At 53.6% G+C, this 19,111-nt stretch overlaps 4 protein-coding genes across 4 annotated transcripts; all 4 read left to right on the forward strand.

Moving 5' to 3' along the window:
• Positions 1–78: 78 nt before the first annotated feature.
• Positions 79–5,682, forward strand: BO79DRAFT_230529 (putative phosphatidate cytidylyltransferase; the record flags this gene model as incomplete). Its single annotated transcript, XM_025684105.1, has 4 exons — positions 79–2,419; positions 2,711–2,743; positions 2,948–3,526; positions 3,587–5,682. 4 exons carry the CDS (start codon positions 79–81, stop codon positions 5,680–5,682), a joined length of 5,049 nt encoding a protein of 1,682 aa, XP_025537313.1.
• Positions 5,683–8,415: 2,733 nt separating this feature from the next.
• On the forward strand, positions 8,416–11,469 carry atg1 (serine/threonine protein kinase ATG1; the record flags this gene model as incomplete). The annotated part of the gene is made up of 3 exons (XM_025678715.1): positions 8,416–8,544; positions 8,672–11,252; positions 11,315–11,469. The coding sequence occupies 3 exons, from the start codon at positions 8,416–8,418 to the stop codon at positions 11,467–11,469; spliced, it is 2,865 nt and encodes a 954-aa protein (XP_025537314.1).
• A 1,045-nt stretch (positions 11,470–12,514) lies between these two features.
• Positions 12,515–15,133, forward strand: BO79DRAFT_177329 (high affinity methionine permease). Its single transcript, XM_025679917.1, has 4 exons — positions 12,515–13,102; positions 13,175–13,857; positions 13,914–14,178; positions 14,240–15,133. The coding sequence occupies exons 1-4, from the start codon at positions 13,000–13,002 to the stop codon at positions 14,851–14,853; spliced, it is 1,665 nt and encodes a 554-aa protein (XP_025537315.1). The 5' UTR covers positions 12,515–12,999; the 3' UTR covers positions 14,854–15,133.
• Positions 15,134–16,266: 1,133 nt separating this feature from the next.
• Positions 16,267–19,069, forward strand: BO79DRAFT_153452 (M1 family metallopeptidase; the record flags this gene model as incomplete). Its single annotated transcript, XM_025678717.1, has 3 exons — positions 16,267–16,418; positions 16,505–18,875; positions 18,947–19,069. The coding sequence occupies 3 exons, from the start codon at positions 16,267–16,269 to the stop codon at positions 19,067–19,069; spliced, it is 2,646 nt and encodes an 881-aa protein (XP_025537316.1).
• Positions 19,070–19,111: the final 42 nt, after the last annotated feature.

A 19,111-nucleotide genomic window follows, 5' to 3' on the forward strand; every position in this document is an offset into this window, starting at 1 on the left:
GGGAAAGAAAAAAAGCAAAGAAAAATTCCCCCGCACTCAAATCACTATCTACCCCTCTCCCACAATTCAATACAAAACATGTCTACATCAACAACACCATCTCTCCCCCTCCCCACCTCCCCCACAAGTCTAAATGTGATCGCCTTGATTTCGGGAGGTAAAGACTCCCTATACTCTATTCTCCACTGCATCCGGAACGGACATAAGGTCGTTGCGCTGGGGAATTTGTATCCGCCTACCACCACCACAACTACCACTCATCATGAGGAGAAATCACAAGGAGATGGCAATGATGATGAAGAGGAGGAAGAAGAAGACATCGATAGCTTCATGTACCAAACAATCGGACATAGCATTATTCCGCAGTATGAATCCGCGTTAGGGATTCCGCTGTATCGGCAGCAGATTCTAGGGTCTGCGGTGGATACGGGGAGGGTTTATCGTGATTCTTCTTCTTCTTCTTCTTCTTCTTCTTCATTATCACCCGGAGGAGAAGGAGGAGAAGGTAATGAGGGAGACGAAACCGAATCCCTCATCCCGCTCCTCCAACGCATCAAGGCCGCTCACCCGGAAGCCAACGCCATCTCCGCCGGCGCTATTCTCTCCACGTACCAACGTACCCGGATTGAGAATGTCGCAGCGAGGATGGGTCTCGTGCCGCTCGCTTGGCTGTGGCAGTACCCGGTGTTGCCTGCGCCGGAGGAGAGGTTCGGTCTTGGTGGAGAAGCGGGTCTATTGGAGGATATGGCTGCTGTTGGGTGCGAGGCGAGGATCATCAAGGTTGCGTCGGGGGGATTAGATTCCGGATTTTTGTGGGGGGATGTTTCCGGGAGGAATGCGGGTGTTAGGAGGAGAATCATCAATGGGATGAAGAGGTTTGTCTTGGATGGTGGGGATGTAAGGGGCGCGGTGTTGGGTGAGGGTGGTGAGTATGAGAGTTTGGCGTTGGATGGGCCGGGTTTTCTTTGGAAGAAGAGGATTGAGGTTTCCAGGTGGGAGGAGGGCGCTGGGGAGGGGGGTGTTGCGTTTGTGAGGGTTAGGGGGGCGAGGTGTGTGGATAAGGATGGTGATGGGGTGGTGCCGGGGGATGTGAGGAGGCCGGTGTTGTTGGATGAAGGGTTTGGGGGGGTGTTGGGGGAGGCATTGGGGAGTGAGGAGGTGGTAGGTAAGAGGGAGGCAAAGGTGTCTTCGTCTCAAGGGCACATGGAGGTGTTGCAGAGTACGAATGGTGGCACGTGGGTGGTTGCTAATATCTCGGCCCCTGAGGCTGGTCCTGGGGCTGCGGAGCAGATGGAGGCGATCAAGGAGAAGATTGAGGCGATTCTGGCTTCTACGCGGCGTGAGGATGGGACTGCGTCTCGGACTACGGCTGATATCGTCTTTACGACGGTGCTGCTGCGCTCTATGGCGGACTTTGCCTTGATGAATGGCATCTACGTCTCCTTGTTCAAGAAGCCTAATCCTCCGGCGAGAGCTACGGTGGCTTGCGGTGATAGTCTGCCTGAGGGTGTGAAGGTCATGGTATCGGCGGTTGTGGATTTGGGCCCTAGAGAGCAAAGGCAGGGTCTTCATGTCCAGTCGCGTTCTTACTGGGCGCCGGCTAATATCGGCCCTTACTCGCAAGCCATGTCGGTTCCGGTACAGGGTTCGGAGCACATGGTTTACATTGCAGGACAGATTCCACTGGAGCCGGCTTCGATGGAGATGATGAGTGCTTCAGGGGAAGCACTGACGCGGCCGTGGATCGAGAACTATGCCACGCGCGCGGTGCTTTCCTTGCAGCATCTTTGGAGGATTGGGCACGCTATGGAGGTTGACTGGTGGCTGGGGGCTGTTGCTTTCTTGGTGGGAGAAGAGCACATTGAGACACAGGCCCGACTAGCATGGAACATCTGGGAGCGGATGCATGCTCGTCATGAAGAAGAAGAAGAAGACGAAGACGGAGAATCAGGCCTGGATGTCTGGGACATCAAGTATGGAGGCCGTGCGCATGAGCAAGCAACGAGTCCATCGGCACCTAATTTGCCTAATTTCGGGGTGGTCCAGTCAGACGCTTTGGTTCCTGCGTTTTTCGCGGTCCAGATTTCAGAGCTTCCCCGAGGAAGTGATATCGAATGGCAGGGTCTGGGGTACAGGTGTGGTGGATTGCGGATGGCTGCAGAAGATACGGAGTATGGCCGCAAAACCACTGTGTCCACAGAGCAGAATCTCAGTTATATCGGCATTGAGATCGACATGGAACAGTCGGGATCTGATTTGGACTCGTATCTGCAGCTTGTCCTGCAGAAGCTGCCTGAGGTGGCAGAAGGTTCTCACGCGATCATCTATACAAGTCAGCCATTGTCCAAGCCTGCGTTCTCAGCGCAGATTGTTCCCTGCAAATCTGTCTGGGGACCGAAAGGACGTGAGTTGGCAGCAGGTGTCATTATACAAAGACACACCCCGGCATCATAGGCGTGCTGCTTGCTGTAAGGCTGCCGGGCCATGCAGGGGTCCATTGCGCACGGCTTTCAAGTATGCATCATGGATCATTCGACGTCTTAGATTGGAGGCACCGATACAAAAGTACATATCTCCTGACTCGTAGAGGAACTAGGAACAACAATGTAGTGAATAACCTTTTGTAAGATTCAGGAGTGACGATGGGTTCACTTTGATGGGCTGATTCCAAGAGGCTCTCCTGCTGACGTGCTGCGCGGCATGTGATAAGCGAAAAAACCCGCCTTTCCGCCCTGGGATTCCGGTTCGATCAAAGCGATAACATTCTCACTTCATCTTCTTCTTCGCTGCTGCCACCCCACGCACCTCTCTTGGGTCAATTCTCCTGGTATATTCACACACCTTCTGTTTGACCCCGGTCATCTGGTCCTGTCATCGCTAACCCTCCGTCTTAACCCAGTGCTCCTCCACCGACCCCATCAGTCGATATGACGTACTCGCTCTAAAGGCCGCTCATCACCCACCATCCATGCCATGGCCGTTTCGCTGAGCCAGGAGGAAGATGAATCGCTTCCTGTCAACGGTTCTGCCCTCGAAATAGAGCTGTCTGACACTCCCCGACAACCCTCTCGTTCCCCTCACCCGTATCGTCGCAAGGGCTCGCATTCATCGTCGCTGCCTGCGGATACCGGCGACCGATCAACCGGTCTCCACTGGCCACGGACCTCGAGCGATAGTGGCACCGAGGCTGATGATGAAAGCACGGGCATACTGAGGGGTCTACCAGCAGCACCCTTGCGACCAAGGAAAGGGTTGCGTTCGGGTCGTCATGCTGTTGGCGAGGAAGACCAGTGGTTTCCCCTATTGCGCCCGTGGCCATCGATAACCCGTTCCACCTCACGGAGCTCGCGGCGGAGCTCAGGAGAAGAAGCCGAGGCCTCAGCGACAGGATTGCGCGAACAAGAAGCTCGGAAGCGGCGTATCGGAGTTTTGCAGAGGTTGTTGGAGGCTGCGTTGCTCCTCTCGGTGGGCGGCGTCGTTCTGGGACAAGAAAGCACGAGGGCGATTGCTTGGGCTTGGAGAAAAGGTGCGCGAGATATAATAGTGTATTTGAGAGCTTGTCCCTGTGATTGCTAATATTCCCTAGAGCTTCTTGCCCATTCCCTACTTGTCGGTGGGCTTTACGCCGCTTATCCTTTCCATCGAGATGGACGTTTTCGCTTCTCAAGATTACGGTCCTTTGTTATCCCTACGAGTTTCGATCCTGCTCCGCTGCTTTACCCGATCTTGATACCCATTTACGTTGCTTTGTCTTTAGCGCAGCATAGTCCTACTCTAATACTCCCTAATGTCCTCCTCAGTCTCTCATCTCTTCCGCCTGCCGTCATCCCACTGCACGATTGTGTTCACGGACACAGCATCGTCCATTGGATGATCACTCTGCTTCCGGTTATCGTCTCGGAGCAACTATCGGCAGGAATCTCGCCTCCCAAACCTTTATCTCTTCGCGGCCTCAACTCGGAATCTCTGGCTCTTCTTTTTCCTTTGCATCAAGCGTTGATACCCACTTTAGATTTTTTGTTGACTACCAGCGTCCTTCCCGCAGAACTGCAGCTTTTGACAAGCGCTCTGATCAATCTATTCTTATTTGCGTCCTCGCCTCAGGCGGAAATCCTTAAGGCGTTGCTATGGCTTGGTGGCCTGTGCATCTTCATCTCTTGTCGCGACGTGCTTCGCTGGGAAGTGGCTCTGGCCAGGATCCCCAGCTGGAAATTTCGGCGAGCGCCCAGCAACTCGCAGTCACCTCGAAATATCTTCAATGTGCTTGATTACAAGTTATGCCAGCGACTAAGCCGCACGGGCACCTCGGAGGACAATCTGTCGGACAGTGACTCGCCAGAAGGCCAATTCTCGCTCGTCTCACGAAAGACAATGCTCGAGTCGCGTGACAAAAACAAGGCGGGCGAGCCCAATCGCACCGTAGAGGCTGAAGTGACAGAAAGCATCCGGCAGCAGCCTACACTTACGCACCGGCGACGGCACACAATCTCTAGCGTCAGCGAGGTCGCACGCACAGGAAAAGTCAGAACCACGCCCAGTGGGCGACGCAAGCGATCAATGGCCCCTGGTCTAGCGTCGTTCCTGTCGCTGACAGTGCCTCAAGCTCAAGTCCGGAAATGGATGTATGCCCTGTTTGTCTACGTGACCGCGCTGCTCATCATCTTAGGACCTGTTCGAAAATATGTGGGCGAGCAGGCGTTAAACGGAGAAGACCCGTTCGGGTGGGCACTGAGCTATCTGCTGGGCAACGTTTCATGGTTTCGATTCTGGGTGATTATGTGGAACCTGGAGTATTGGATTCCTCTCCCCGCTCGCCTGGACCCTGACCTGTTGGACGCCTCCTGCACTCTTGGTTGGGTCGAACATCTCCGCCGAGATGTCTTCGGGGAGGCTAATTCGCGCCTCCTCGTTGCAGCATATTGCGTTGTGGTACTTGTGACTGGATTGGCGGTTGTGTTACAGTTGAGCTCTGTCGCGGAGGTCGATACGAGACGCAAGGTCTTCCATGGCATGATGGTGCTGATGTTCCTTCCGACGGTGTACATCGACCCCACGTTTTGTGCTCTGGCCCTGAGTCTAGTCCTGTCCGTCTTCCTGCTGCTCGATCTCTTCCGAGCGTCCCAGCTGCCCCCGATCTCGCGCCCGTTGACTTACTTCCTTGCCCCCTACGTGGACGGGCGCGATCACCGGGGCCCTGTGATCGTGTCGCACATCTTCCTCCTCATCGGATGCTCGATCCCCCTTTGGCTTTCCCTGGCGGATATCCCTCGGACGGGCGACCATCCTTGGATGGGGTGGAGTGCGGTGACCCGGGACGTGAGTATGGTGAGCGGGATCATCTGCGTGGGCATGGGCGATGCGGCAGCGTCGCTCGTGGGGCGACGGTTCGGTCGGCGCAAGTGGTTTTGGGGAGGAGGGAAATCGCTCGAGGGCAGCGTGGCCTTTGCGGTTGCTGTAACGTGTGGCTTATTGTTCGCGCGAGTCTGGCTCGTCCTGGGAGAGTGGCCGATTAGCGGAGACAACTATGGACCGCACCAGAACTTCCCCTGGTTGAAAACAGTGGTGAAAGCCATTTTGGCCGCTGGGGGAACTAGCGCAACCGAGGCGATTCTGACAGGTTGTAATGACAATGTCGTGGTTCCGATTGTGCTATGGCTCCTCGTGAGAGGGCTTGGGGTTTGAGGAGGCTTGTTGTTGAACCCTACCTTTACCCCGTTTCTAGAACGTCTCTTTGGGTGAAGTTTAGTATGTGGTTCTGTGGTCGCGAGGGACACAATATCGAAGGGACGCCCTGTTTTTGGTTACCCAAGAATGGCCCGACCGTTGGGGGGGGGATATAGACAGGAAGAACTAAATCAGACCAAAAGGGCGGGAATTCTCTTTCTCATTGTTCCTTGTTTCTATATACAATTGCCTTTGAAGGAATAGAGGAAGAGCCAGGCGTCAGGCGGTCATTTTTGTGGGAATGACGTGGAGGGCTTGTTTTTCTTGGTTCCTCTTCATTCTCAATTCTTCATATTATCTTTTGGCAGGAATGTGTACGTGTGTGTCCCTTCTGTGTATGATGCAGTTGTTTTTTCTTTTGGATTTTTTTTTTACTACTTTGGCCTTCCACTTCCCTGTGAATATTGACGGGCAGTCAAGAAAATAGAAATACTACCACCTCCAGATACCAATCTACGACAGCAAACAGGGAGCTACTAGTACTGTGGAGATAACCAAGTACTGATAACAATCAGGCAGCATTGCGACGGGGCCACGGGGTTATCATCAACCAGTCAGCAGCCACCGACGCCGGCGTAGGCTTGTTGATCGCCACCTAAGTAAGGTTTCCGTGGACGAGGCTACGGGAGTGCGCAGTAGAAGAACTTAACAAGTGAGGTAGGGTACATAGCTTTAGCTTATCAGGGCGATCCGGTTCTTCAGTCAGTTTTCAGTCAGTCGGTGGCGAGGTCGCATGGGGAGGCTGTGTTTGTGTCATAGGTAGAAGTAGTTCTGTCCGACGTAATAAATGTTAACTAGTTAACTAACTTAGTTGAAGATGAGTCACTTGATGATAGTAGCCAGCCTCTGGGGGTGGGAAATGGGAGCCTGCAGAATGATTCGGTGTCCGGGGAATGGGGGAGAATTCTCCCGAGAACGTTGGGTTGGTTACCATGAAACTGACTGACTGACTGATTGACTGACTGAAAGTTGAACTAACTGGGACTGGGTCGATCGGGGATCGGCTGGCTGGCTGGGGGGGGAGGAGGATTGATGATTGATGATTGAAGAGAGAGGGAAGAGAAAGTGGAGAAACGAGAGGTGTCACTGCTGCAGTGTCCCTTGGGAAAACGAAGGGAGGGTGACCTGACTTGGTTCTTACCAGGAATAGAATCTCGTATGGTAAGTTAAGAACATCAGTCAGGCGCAGATGGAATGTGATGAAGAGGTGGGTTTCAGTGCAGTATTGGTTCTATACGGTATGATGTAATACCGATCATCTACTCCGTCCTTCCTTCCCCCCTCCGCTTCTTCTTCATCCGGCCTCAGGCGATGGATGGGTGGATGGGTGGATGGATGGATGGATGGATTGGATCGCGCCCGTTATCATCGTTACTGTCGCCTGCAGCTTTATCTCTTCTTTGCTGGTAATTAATTTTTCTGGCAACTTCCGGGGTCCCCCCCTTTTTTTCTTTTTTCTGCTGGTGGGTTTTTTGAGTCTGGGGATTTCCTTCTTTCCCTTGTGCAATCCTGCAGGTTGCTTTGTTGGTTGGTGAGATTAGTATATTTATGAGTGAGTTGATGCCATTTCTTTTTTTTGTTTTTCGTCTTGTTGCGTGATTGATTCGGTTTCTGTCGTATACTGCATTGGTTGGTTCCTGTCTGTCTTCGTACTTTTTCTTATTGTTTTTGGCAGATGGATTGATTAGCTAAGGAGGACCCAAATTTGGTTGCGGTCATACCTGAGATACCAGTAGTCTAGTGGTTCCGCTCTTCTGACCGCCTTGGTTCTCCCTCTCCCCCAGGTCATTCAATCATCCGCCAGTCCTATTCGGCTCGTTATCGGCGGTCACGCTCTCTGTCTCTCGTTGCGCTGCGCTGCTCTCCCAGACATCGTCAAGGATCCCTGGGTCCAGCTGCTTCCCGCCTTTCCTACCTACTCTCTCTTCCCCCATCACATCATTCAGCTTCCTTTCCCACTCACTCATCTTCTCTCTCGACTATTTTTGCTCTGATCTTCTTCTTCTTCTTCTTCTACTTCCTCCTCCTATATCTTCTTGCTTCGTCACTTTTAACCTAACCCTCACCTCGCACGCCATCTCTGGCTTATCTATCACGCCTCCCCACCGTTCTCGTCCCTAGTGCGGTGATTCATACCTTATCGTCGATCCCCCGATCCTCCTCCTTCTATAGTACTTACTTAAAAGTCCCACGCCTTGGTCGTCATCCGTCTGGCCATCCCTGTCGCCCTTCATCCTATCATACAGGCCCCCGTTTTCCGCCTCACCGCTCTCCTGCCTACTTGCGCCCTACTGTAGGTGTGCTGCGCACCCTATTTCTCGTCCCCCAACTTCTCCGACTCCTACTCTACTACTACTACTACTACTACTACTGCCTACGCTCTGGACCGTCCCTTTCTTCCTGCCCCGTCTACTGTCCCCGTCGTCTGCCACGCAGTCTAGCCCTCCTTGCCTCTCCTCCTCCGGCTTGCCACGCTCATCCCATCCATCTCTCCTACTTCCTATCTTCCGTCTCGCTTTATCATCCGCTCTATCCACTCGCCCATCACCGGCCGCTCCTCTGATCTACCTTTCGCTCCCCTGATGGGCCTCTTCCATCACCCGACGCTGTTTCTGCCGCTGTTGAGGTAGTGTGTGGTTGACGGGGCGTGTGGTTGGTCTCTAAAGACGCTCTCATCGCCTGGCTGCAGTCATGGCATCTGCACATCATTCCAGGAGGTCCAATGAGGGCCCTCACGGCGAGATGCCCATTGGCCATTACACTCGGCTGAACGAGATCGGTCGAGGGAGTTTTGCCGTGGTCTACCAAGGTGTTCATACGGTAAGTTGGGATCCTGTTTCCTCTGATTCTTATCTCTGTTGAAGATCCGGCCTGTTTATATAGTCCGGTGTTTTCGGGTGTGAAATTACAAGGGCTAATCAGTGATGATGCGGTTATCGCGATTCAGAGATCACGCACCTATGTGGCAATCAAATCGGTTACCATGACCAAACTCAGCAGGAAGCTCAAGGAGAACCTCGCCTCTGAGATTTCCATCCTCAAACAGCTCCACCATCCCCATATCGTCGCTCTCCTTGACTGCCATGATACGACCTCCAATATTCATTTGGTGATGGAATTCTGTGCTATGGGGGACCTTTCCCACTTCATCAAGGGGCGTCATACCCTGCGGGACAGCTCATACACACGGGAATTGATAGCAAAGTACCCCAATCCTGGGGATGGTGCGGGCCTTAACGAGGTGATCGTCCGCCACTTCCTTAAACAACTTTCGAGCGCACTCAGATTCCTTCGGGATCGTGATTTAATTCATCGGGACATCAAACCACAGAATCTGCTGCTCTGTCCTGCACCGTCGTCGTACCGCAGCGGGGCTGCTGAATTTGTACCTTTCAAGAGCAGCGAGGACTCCTTTAGCCCGAAGACCGGACTGGAGTCTCTGCCAATGCTAAAGCTTGCTGACTTTGGCTTCGCCCGGTCTTTGCCGGCCACCTCTCTCGCGGAGACTTTGTGTGGCTCGCCACTGTACATGGCCCCTGAGATCTTGCGATACGAGAAATACGACGCGAAGGCAGATCTATGGTCTGTGGGCACGGTACTTTATGAGATGGTAGTCGGGAAGGCCCCGTTCCGTGCAGTGAACCATATTGAACTCATCAAAAAGATCGAGAAAAATAAGGACCAAATAACATTTCCGCCGGCGAATCGTGTGTCGGAGGACATCAGGAATCTCATTAAAGGTCTCCTGAAGCAACACCCAATGGATCGGATGAATTTTGATGTTTTCTTCGCGCACAAAGTTCTCACAGAACCGATTCCCGGTCTGGTAGCGGATGACACTCCCCTCGGGCGTTCTCCGGCCGACCCAACACCTCGACCTGGTTCCGGGTCAAGGCGTAGCACGCCCGTTCAAATGAAACGTGAGAATGCGCTGTCTGCTGGAGTCCGGGACGAGCCATCGACTTACCCGGCGGCTCAACGAGCCATGACACAGAGCCCTCGGCCAGAGACCCCTTCAACGCCTATGCGGAGGACTGGAAGTGCGGGCAAGCATCATGCTGCTCCGAATGAGCCTACACCGCCAGCATCTCATCCCACAAGGCCGAGCCCAGTGTCTCTGGCGACTGCCCCTGGCCGCCAGGAGCATGTCGATCGCCCTCCCACAACGGCCGTCTTGGAACAGCAACGGAGACGTACGGCATCCTCGGGGGTGCCCCAAGTTGACAAACCCGCCGAGAAAGCGAAGGACGAAAAGGAGCATGCTGCACAAGAGGTAGCATTTGAGAGGGACTACGTGCTTGTGGAAAAGCGTGCGGTAGAGATGAATGCTTTTGCTGACGAACTGGCCTACAACCCACGAATGCAAGGTGGCCAAGGAGGTGCAGTATCCCGGCGTTCGGGAGCGGCTCCAGGCACACCTCCGGCCGGGGGGTCGTCGCCCCATGCGTCGCCCAGCAAAGCCATGCAAATCATATCAGGGCGTTCCCGTGCCGATTCAACCCACGTTCGTCAAAATTCATACGATCGCCGCTATGGGCAAAGCCCTACGTCGGCTACATCGGCCATCTCAAAGGCTCTCAATATGGCCAGCGGACGTTTGTTTGGAATGAGTTTCTCACCACCCCTGACCATCACGAAAGGCGGACGCTCGCCTCCGTTGGCCTACAATCCGTTTCCCGCATACCCCAGTGCCCAAACGAGCTTGATTGTCCACGCGGATGGGGGTAAGCACGGTGCCAACTTGGACGAAGATAGCAAAACCGTCCATGATCTTGAGGAGTGTGCCACGCGCAGTGATGTCGTGTACGGGTTTGCCGAAGTCAAGTACAAGCAGCTGATTCCACTAGCACCATCTGCCGCCACTGGGTTTTCAGGAGACCCAGTATCGGATGCTGTCGATTCGGCGGATGGTGGACTCACGGTCGATGCTATTGTGACCTTATCCGAGGAAGCCCTGGTTCTCTACGTTAAGGCCTTGTCATTGCTGGCGAAATCGATGGATATTGCGCGTGTATGGTGGACCCGCAAGAGCCGGGGCGATACACTCAGCAGAGCGGATACTGGAAGCACAGTTGCGGGCAATCGGATCAACAATGTCGTCCAGTGGGTGCGCAACCGGTTCAACGAGGTACTGGAGAAAGCCGAATTTGTCCGGCTCAAATTGGTTGAGGCGCAGAAGAGACTGCCCTCGGATCATCCCAGCCATCCCAGCAACCTGTCGGTTGCATCCTCCCTAGGCTCCGGAACGTCTGCCGATGTGGTGGTCAGCCCCGACGTGACAGCAGAGAAGCTCATGTACGAGCGCGCATTGGAAATGAGCCGCGTGGCGGCTATCAATGAGATCACCGGCGAGGATTTGGCCGGTTGCGAAATCTCGTATGTCACCGCCATCCGGATGCTCGAAGCCATCCTGGATGATGTGGAAGTATCCCGACCGGGCCAAAACGGCGGTGCTGATAGAGCCGACGGCCGGCGGGACAACGAGGATGGCGGACAGAACGAGCCCCAGGCGGTGATTCTGGCGAAAAGTAAGTGTTCTCCCCACCTTAATGCACGGCACTGCGTAGGTAGGCGCTAACGCTTGGCACAGTGATATCGAAGATCCGGAATCGCCTGGCGTCGCTCCGGAAGAAACTGGCGTTGTTGTCGAATCGGTACACGCCCCCGTCCAGTGGACCGGGCAAAATGCCGCCGTCGAATCTCGTGCCAGTCTCCCCTGGAGTGGGAGCCACGCCGCCGAAATAAGACGTTGACCGTTAGAAGCATGCAGGACCATGCTCATTCTGCCCCTTTCTTATTTTATCTTATTTTCTTTCTATTTCATAGCTCAGGTTGTGTGGGCATTGCTAATGCAGGCAACTACATTTCAAGCTAGTATCTTGACACGCGTGCGGGACTTGCTTCTACTTCTTCCATTCTCCACGCCAGTTCTCTCTGGGTTCTGATATACGCATTGGTGCACGAGTATTTTATTGTTCTTTATACGGGTTTATTATAGGGTTGCCGTGTTATCTTTTTGCGTGTGTTGTTCCCTTTTTCCTTTATCCAATTTCTTACTGGATTCGCATGATTTACTTACAGGCCTGTTGGGCGGGTGTTTTTCTATTGGCGTTCAAGCTGGGGACCCGGGTACACAAATTGCCAGCGGACTTTGGATACGAGTGATGATGATGCCATGGGATCATAGGGAGTCAGGGTGGGTTCGGGATGGATCTTGAGGATGCAGATACTGCCAGTCAGAGGCAGCTGTACTGTATATACACATAATAACACGCGAATATGTTCATCTCGTGGCGAGGAAATGGTGCCCACTGGTTGGAGGGACTGCAGCGGATTTAGAGCTTGACCCACGGCGGCGGCATTGGCTCTGGGACCCGGTCTGACCTTAACTTTACCTAACTTAAACGTGCAAGATCCAGGCCCAAATTGCGTGATTGATTTTAGTGTGTCATAGGAATTGCCTGAAGGACGTTGAACGGTTCACCATCCTCTGGGTCTTGTCTTAGTCTCTGGGTCATGGTTTGGGAGGATTGGGAGGATTGGGAAAGGGGAGTGGAGAGCTTCCCTCGTTCGGGTTCCGCTCCGACGCCCAGAAGAAGTTTTTTTTTTCTGTACCAAAGAAATTCCCTTTTTGCCTCACGGGATCCCGAACAAAAATGACTCGACACATGGCGGGTGTCTGTCATTGCCCGTGCTTCATCTTGTCTCGGTCGCTGTCGTGATCTTTCACCCGTATCTTGCCATTCTTTTTCTTTTCTCTGATTATTCTTTCTTCCTCTTCGTGATTTCCACAATAGACTTCAAGACTTCCCGTTTTCTAGAACATTTCTTTTAAACCTGTTGGGGGACTCGGTCGTGATCTATACTTGGAAAATAGTATTGACACCCGTGCCCTAACATAATATTATCTTCACCTTTTTCGCTTTTCTCTTACATCAAATTTTTCGTTGTTTTGCCTCCATCGCCCAGACACGTTCCTTTTCCAGTTGCTGTCCGGTTTTACAGGGGTCCTGCCTGCCTGATAGTTCTTGGCCTTCGTTTGTGTCCATACGCATCACGAGCAGACCCTGCTCGTTTTGGGATTGCATCACATTTAGTCCCAGCACATCATCGCGTCTTACGGTCTTTGCCTCCGGTGATAGCCGCTCACTTTGCGCCTGAATCTGGCCTGTTCGCTGCGCTATTCCCTACTGACTATATAGTCTTGGGGACGCTCTTTCGCCTGTCATCCTTGTGGACTCCTGTGTCTTTTTCTAACAATCTTAAAACTCAATTATGACGGACCCGGTTGTGGAATCTGCCTATCAAAAGGGCATCTTGCCCGATGCCAAGGCTGTTGAGGAAGGTCCTCGTCGGACAGACGGTGTTTCTGGCTTGTGTATGTGATTGTCCCATCACCTCCTAGGTCTTTCCGACATATGAAGAATCCTCCCTGACTGTTTTGCTCCAGATGAAGGAAATGTCTTCGAGGCTACTCCGGACGACCGTCGCCAGATTGGTGTCATCAGTGCCTCCTTTCTGATCTTCAACCGTGTCATTGGTACTGGTATCTTCGCTACCCCGAGTACTATCCTGTCTTTGTCGGGTAGTGTTGGTCTGTCTCTGATCATGTGGGTCATTGGTACCTTGATTGCTATGGCTGGTACTGCTGTCTATCTGGAATGGGGTACTGCTATCCCCAAGAACGGTGGAGAGAAGAACTACCTCGAATATGTCTTCAAGAAGCCCAAGTTCCTGATGACGGCCATGTACGCGGCCTATGCCGTCCTGCTGGGTTGGGCGGCCAGTAACAGTGTCGTCTTTGGCGAGTATATCCTGAACGCGGCGGACATCGAAGTGGATCGTTGGAACCAGCGTGGTATTGGTTTGGCCTGTATCACCGCTGCCTTCCTCATCCACTCCTTTGCTGTCAAGTGGGGTCTCATGCTTCAGAACTTCCTGGGTGTGGTCAAGCTCGTCATCATCCTCTTCGTCATCGTTGCGGGATGGGTGGCTCTGGCTGGTCATATGAAGATCGATCCTCCTCACAACTTCACCAACGCCTTCGAGGGTACCACTGATACTGGCTATGGCATTGTTATGGCATTGTACAATGTCATCTGGTCCTTCATTGGATACTCCAATGCTAACTACGTAAGTTATCTTGCTTGTGTACGTGGTGCGTGAAAGTTGCTAATATTGTTTTGCAGGCCTTGAGCGAGACCAAGAACCCTACTCGTACCCTGAAGATCGCTGCCCCCATTGCCATCATCTCGGTCGGCATCATGTACATGCTGTGCAACATCGCATACTTTGCCGCGGTCCCCAAGGAGCAGATGCTGTCCTCTGGCCAGACTGTGGCCGCCGCCTTCTTCGGCAACATGTTCGGTGCGCGCGCCGAAAAGGTGATGTCGGTCTTCGTGGCCCTGTCTGCCTTCGGTAACGTTCTGTCGGTCATCTTCTCGCAAGGACGAAGTACGTTGATCCTTTCCCCTCCCAATGGGAAATATAGAGCGAAGCTAACAACATATAACAGTCGTCCAAGCCCTCGGTCGCGAAGGAGTTCTCCCTCTGTCGAAGATCTGGGCCAGCAACCGGCCGTTCAACTCGCCCGCCGCTGGCCTCTTCGAGCACTGGGTCGTCTCCGTGATCATCATGTTGGCCCCGCCTCCCGGCGATGCCTACAACTTCCTCGTGAACCTCATCTCGTACCCGCTGTCCATCGTCAACGTTTTCGTGTCCGGTGGTCTCGTCTACATCTACCTGACCAAGGAGAAGAACTTCCCCGACTGGGCCCCCGGTATTCGGGCCACTCTCCCTGTCACCATCTTCTTCTGCCTGTCCAACATGTACCTGGTGGTGGCACCCTACGTGCCCCCCAGTGCCGGACAGAGTGTCTACAACAGCCTGCCTTACTACCTGCACTGTGTGGTGGCGCTGGGCATCTTCGCCCTCGGTGCTATCTACTATCTGGTGTGGGCGGTGCTGATGCCTCGCTTTGGTCGCTACATCCTTGTCAAGGAGTCGGTGGTGGATGCTGATGGCTGGTCCAGAAGTGTCTTTACCAAGATGCCGATTGAGCAAGCCGAGGCGCTGAGGTATCAGGAGGCGGGGGAGCAGCAACAGGAGCAGCAGCATCATCATTTCTGAGGGCTTCCTTTAGTGAATGATGCGGCTGCATGACTACTGCTGCTTCGTTTCGATTATGACGCAACGATTCAACATCAATGCCAATATTATGGCATAATTCATAATGTTTACATATATCATTTTGCATGGGTGCGGAGTTCATGTGCTTTCTTTGCTGGAGGGAAAGGGAAAAGGGAATGATTGATTTATTAGGGAGGGAATGGGTTGTTTTTCTACTCATAGACTTGTTGTCTTATGATGTCTTTTTTCGAGATACCTCTTGTGTTTTATTACTAGATTTAAAGCTCCTTTCAACAATCGACAACATATTGCTGAATACTGTTTTTGAACATATTGAACTCTTCATTCAAAATAAAAATAGTATATAAGTATATAAGTATGTCCCAGCCCTCTATGGAAGCCCATTCACCGGTGAAAAAAGCATCAAATCGATACTTTCTATTCATGAACCCCTCAAACTGGCTGGTGAACCGTCTGGCAAGTCACAAAACTCCCGAAGAAGCAGCTCGACAGCCAACTGCCAGATAGAGAAATATCTACCCTAGTGGGCAAATCTGGCAACCGACTGTATGGAGAAGACCTGCGTGTAAGAATGTATATGTATGGAGAAGAAAAGAGAAAGGAAAAGGGAAGCAGAAATGGGTGAAAAGATGGACGTCATGTGATGCGGAGAAACCCTCTTCTAGATAGCCCTCATTGTAGGCCCAAATAGGAATGGTAAGGAACAAGGGAGAGCTGATTGCCTGATTGAGCAGGTTAGAATTACAAGGTTAGAATCAGTTGGTCAGATGACTGAAAGATGTTAGTCATAAGAGAGATTACCGCCTACCGAATTCAGACGGACGACCGACGGAATTCCCGCGGCAAAAAAAGGGAACATTTCTTTCCCTTTCGAAGATTGCATTGATTTGTTGATGATTTGATAGTTTGCTGGGATTAATCTCTCCTTTGTATCAGTAGTAATCGTGTGATCGGGGTTGTCCTTTGATTTGTCTAATATTTTCTGTATTTCTTCTTATCCATTGGGTTATCTGGGTGGGGACTGTGTGTGTGGCTCTTTGTCTATCTGTCTCTTTCTCTGTTAACAGATTCATCCCAATGCGTCGGTTTCCCTCCTCCGCACGGCTCCCGCTGAGCAACAGCAGCACCAGAAGGGCAACAGCAGCAGCAGCAGCTCCCCTCCGCTTCCACCGACTCTCTGCTCTTCCCCGCCCCTCCTCTTCTTCTACTTCTACTTCTACTTTTAACTTCCCCACTGCTTCTTTATCTACTTCTACTTCTACTCCCTCCTCTCTCATCTCCTCCTCTTCCTCTTCTTCTACTTCCTCCTCTACTGTCCCTCCTCATCATCGCTCTTCTCTTCGTCGTGCTCCCCTCTCTCAAGCTTCCAAACGTTACTGTTCTTATCGCAGGATGTGTGGTGCTCGACGTGGAGAAGTGACCGGCTCGACCAACGTCCCTGGTGGTCGTGAGGTCTTGCCCACCAACGTCAAGCCTCTTCACTATGACCTGACCCTCGAGCCTAACTTTGCTAACTTCTCCTACGACGGTACCGTCGTCATTGAGTATGTTCATGTTCTACCTACCCACCCATGCTGATAACCTGGTTACCCCGCCATCTGGTACACAAGCTAACTCTCCGGAATCATAGCCTCGACGTCGCTGAAGATACCACCTCCATCTCCCTCAACTCCAACGAGATCAAGATCCACAATGCCGTCGTCTCTTCCCAAGGCGCCGTCGTGGCCTCCAACCCCGAGATCACCCTCAACCAGGACCAGCAAGTTGCGACCATCAAGTTCGCCGATACCATCCCCGCCGGTTCCTCCGCCCAGCTGAAGCTGACCTTCACTGGTGAGCTCAACGACAACATGGCCGGTTTCTACCGCTCCTCTTACAAGGCCGCCGATGGTCAGACCAAGTACATTGCTACCACTCAGATGGAGCCTACCGATGCCCGCCGCGCCTTCCCCTGCTTCGACGAGCCCGCCTTGAAGGCCAAGTTCACTGTGACCCTGGTGGCGGACAAGAGCATGACCTGTCTGAGCAACATGGACGTCGCCACGGAGACCGAGGTTGCGGGCGGCAAGAAGGCTGTCAAGTTCAACACCTCCCCCGTCATGTCGACTTACCTGCTCGCCTTCATTGTCGGTCACCTCAACTACATCGAGACCAAGGCTTTCCGCGTCCCCATCCGTGTCTATGCTACCCCGGATCAGGATATCGAGCACGGTCGCTTCTCGCTGGACCTGGCCGCCCGCACCCTGGCCTTCTACGAGAAGGCCTTCGATAACGAGTTCCCTCTGCCCAAGATGGACATGGTCGCTGTGCCCGACTTCAGCGCCGGTGCCATGGAGAACTGGGGTCTGATCACATACCGTGTCGTGGACGTGCTGTTGGATGAGAAGACCAGCGGTGCCGCCCGCAAGGAGCGTATTGCTGAGACCGTCCAGCACGAGCTGGCCCACCAGTGGTTCGGTAACTTGGTCACCATGGACTTCTGGGATGGTCTCTGGCTCAACGAGGGTTTCGCGACCTGGATGTCCTGGTACTCTTGCAACAGCTTCTTCCCCGAGTGGAAGGTCTGGCAGACCTATGTCATCGACACCCTGCAGGGCGCCCTGTCCCTGGATTCGCTGCGTAGCAGTCACCCCATTGAGGTGCCCGTGAAGCGTGCCGACGAGATCAACCAGATCTTCGATGCCATCTCCTACTCCAAGGGATCGTCCGTTCTGCGCATGATCTCCAAATACATGGGTGAGGATGTCTTCATCCAGGGTGTGCGCGACTACATCAAGAAGCACGCCTACGGCAACACCCAGACGGGTGATCTGTGGGCCGCCCTGGCTAATGCCAGTGGAAAGCCCGTGGAGGAGGTCATGGACATCTGGACCAAGAAGGTCGGTTTCCCCGTGGTGACCGTCTCGGAGAACCCCAGCAACTCCACCATCAAGCTGAAGCAGAACCGTTTCCTGCGCACCGGTGATGTCCGCCCCGACGAGGACACCACGCTCTACCCCGTCATGCTGGGTCTGCGCACCAAGAATGGCATCGACGAGAGCACCATGCTTACCGAGCGCGAGGGCGAATTCAAGGTGCCCGACCTCGACTTCTACAAGCTCAACGCCGACCACTCCGCCATCTACCGCACCTCGTACACCCCGGAGCGTCTGTCCAAGCTGGGTGAGGCGGCCAAGAGCGGACTTTTGAGCGTCGAGGACCGTGCCGGTATGATTGCCGATGCCGGTGCCTTGGCCGCGTCCGGCTTCCAGAGCACCTCCGGCCTGCTCTCTCTTCTGAAGGGCTTCGACAGCGAGGCCGAGTTCATCGTGTGGAACGAGATCCTGACTCGTGTTGGCTCTCTGCGGGCTGCTTGGCTCTTCGAGGATGCCGCCACCCGGGACGCCTTGAAGGCCTTCCAGCGCTCTCTGGTCAGCCACAAGGCTCACGAGCTCGGATGGGAATTCTCGGAGAAGGACGGCCACATCCTGCAGCAGTTCAAGGCTCTCATGTTCGGCAGTGCTGGTATGGCTGAGGACCCCGTCGTCGTCAAGGCCGCCCAGGACATGTTCGAGCGGTTCGCCGCTGGCGACGAGAACGCCATCCACCCCAACATCCGTGGCAGCGTGTTCAGCATTGTGCTGAAGAACGGTGGTGAGAAGGAGTACAACGTCGTCCTCGACCGGTTCCGCCACGCCCCCACTTCCGATGAGAAGACGACGGCCCTCCGCTGCCTGGGTGCCGCCGAGGACCCCGCTCTGATCCAGCGCACTCTGGACCTTGCCAGCAGCGACGAGGTCAAGAACCAGGACATCTACATGCCCCTGGGTGGTCTCCGCAGCCACCCCGCGGGTATTGAGGCTCGCTGGACCTGGCTGAAGAACAACTGGGATGCCATCTACAAGCGTCTGCCTCCGTCCCTCGGTATGCTGGGCACGGTGGTGCAGCTCAGCACGGCCAGCTTCTGCACGGAGGAGCAGTTGAAGGATGTGCAGGACTTTTTCCAGAGCAAGGACACCAAGGTAGGCCTGCCCCTTTATTCGATTATTTGCTTACCTTCAAGTTGAACTCGCTAACTCAATTCCTCGTATAGGGCTTCGACCGTGCGGTTGAACAGAGTCTGGACTCGGTCCGCGCCAAGGTCAACTGGGTCCAGCGTGACCGGGCGGACGTGGAGTCGTGGCTCAAGGCCAACAGCTACAACGGTAAGCTGTAAATCAAACTTGCATGACATATTTCGGAATTTATGGCGAATGCC

Source organism: Aspergillus costaricaensis (assembly GCF_003184835.1).
Source record: "Aspergillus costaricaensis CBS 115574 unplaced genomic scaffold BO79scaffold_25, whole genome shotgun sequence".
Classification (NCBI taxonomy): domain Eukaryota; kingdom Fungi; phylum Ascomycota; class Eurotiomycetes; order Eurotiales; family Aspergillaceae; genus Aspergillus; species Aspergillus costaricensis.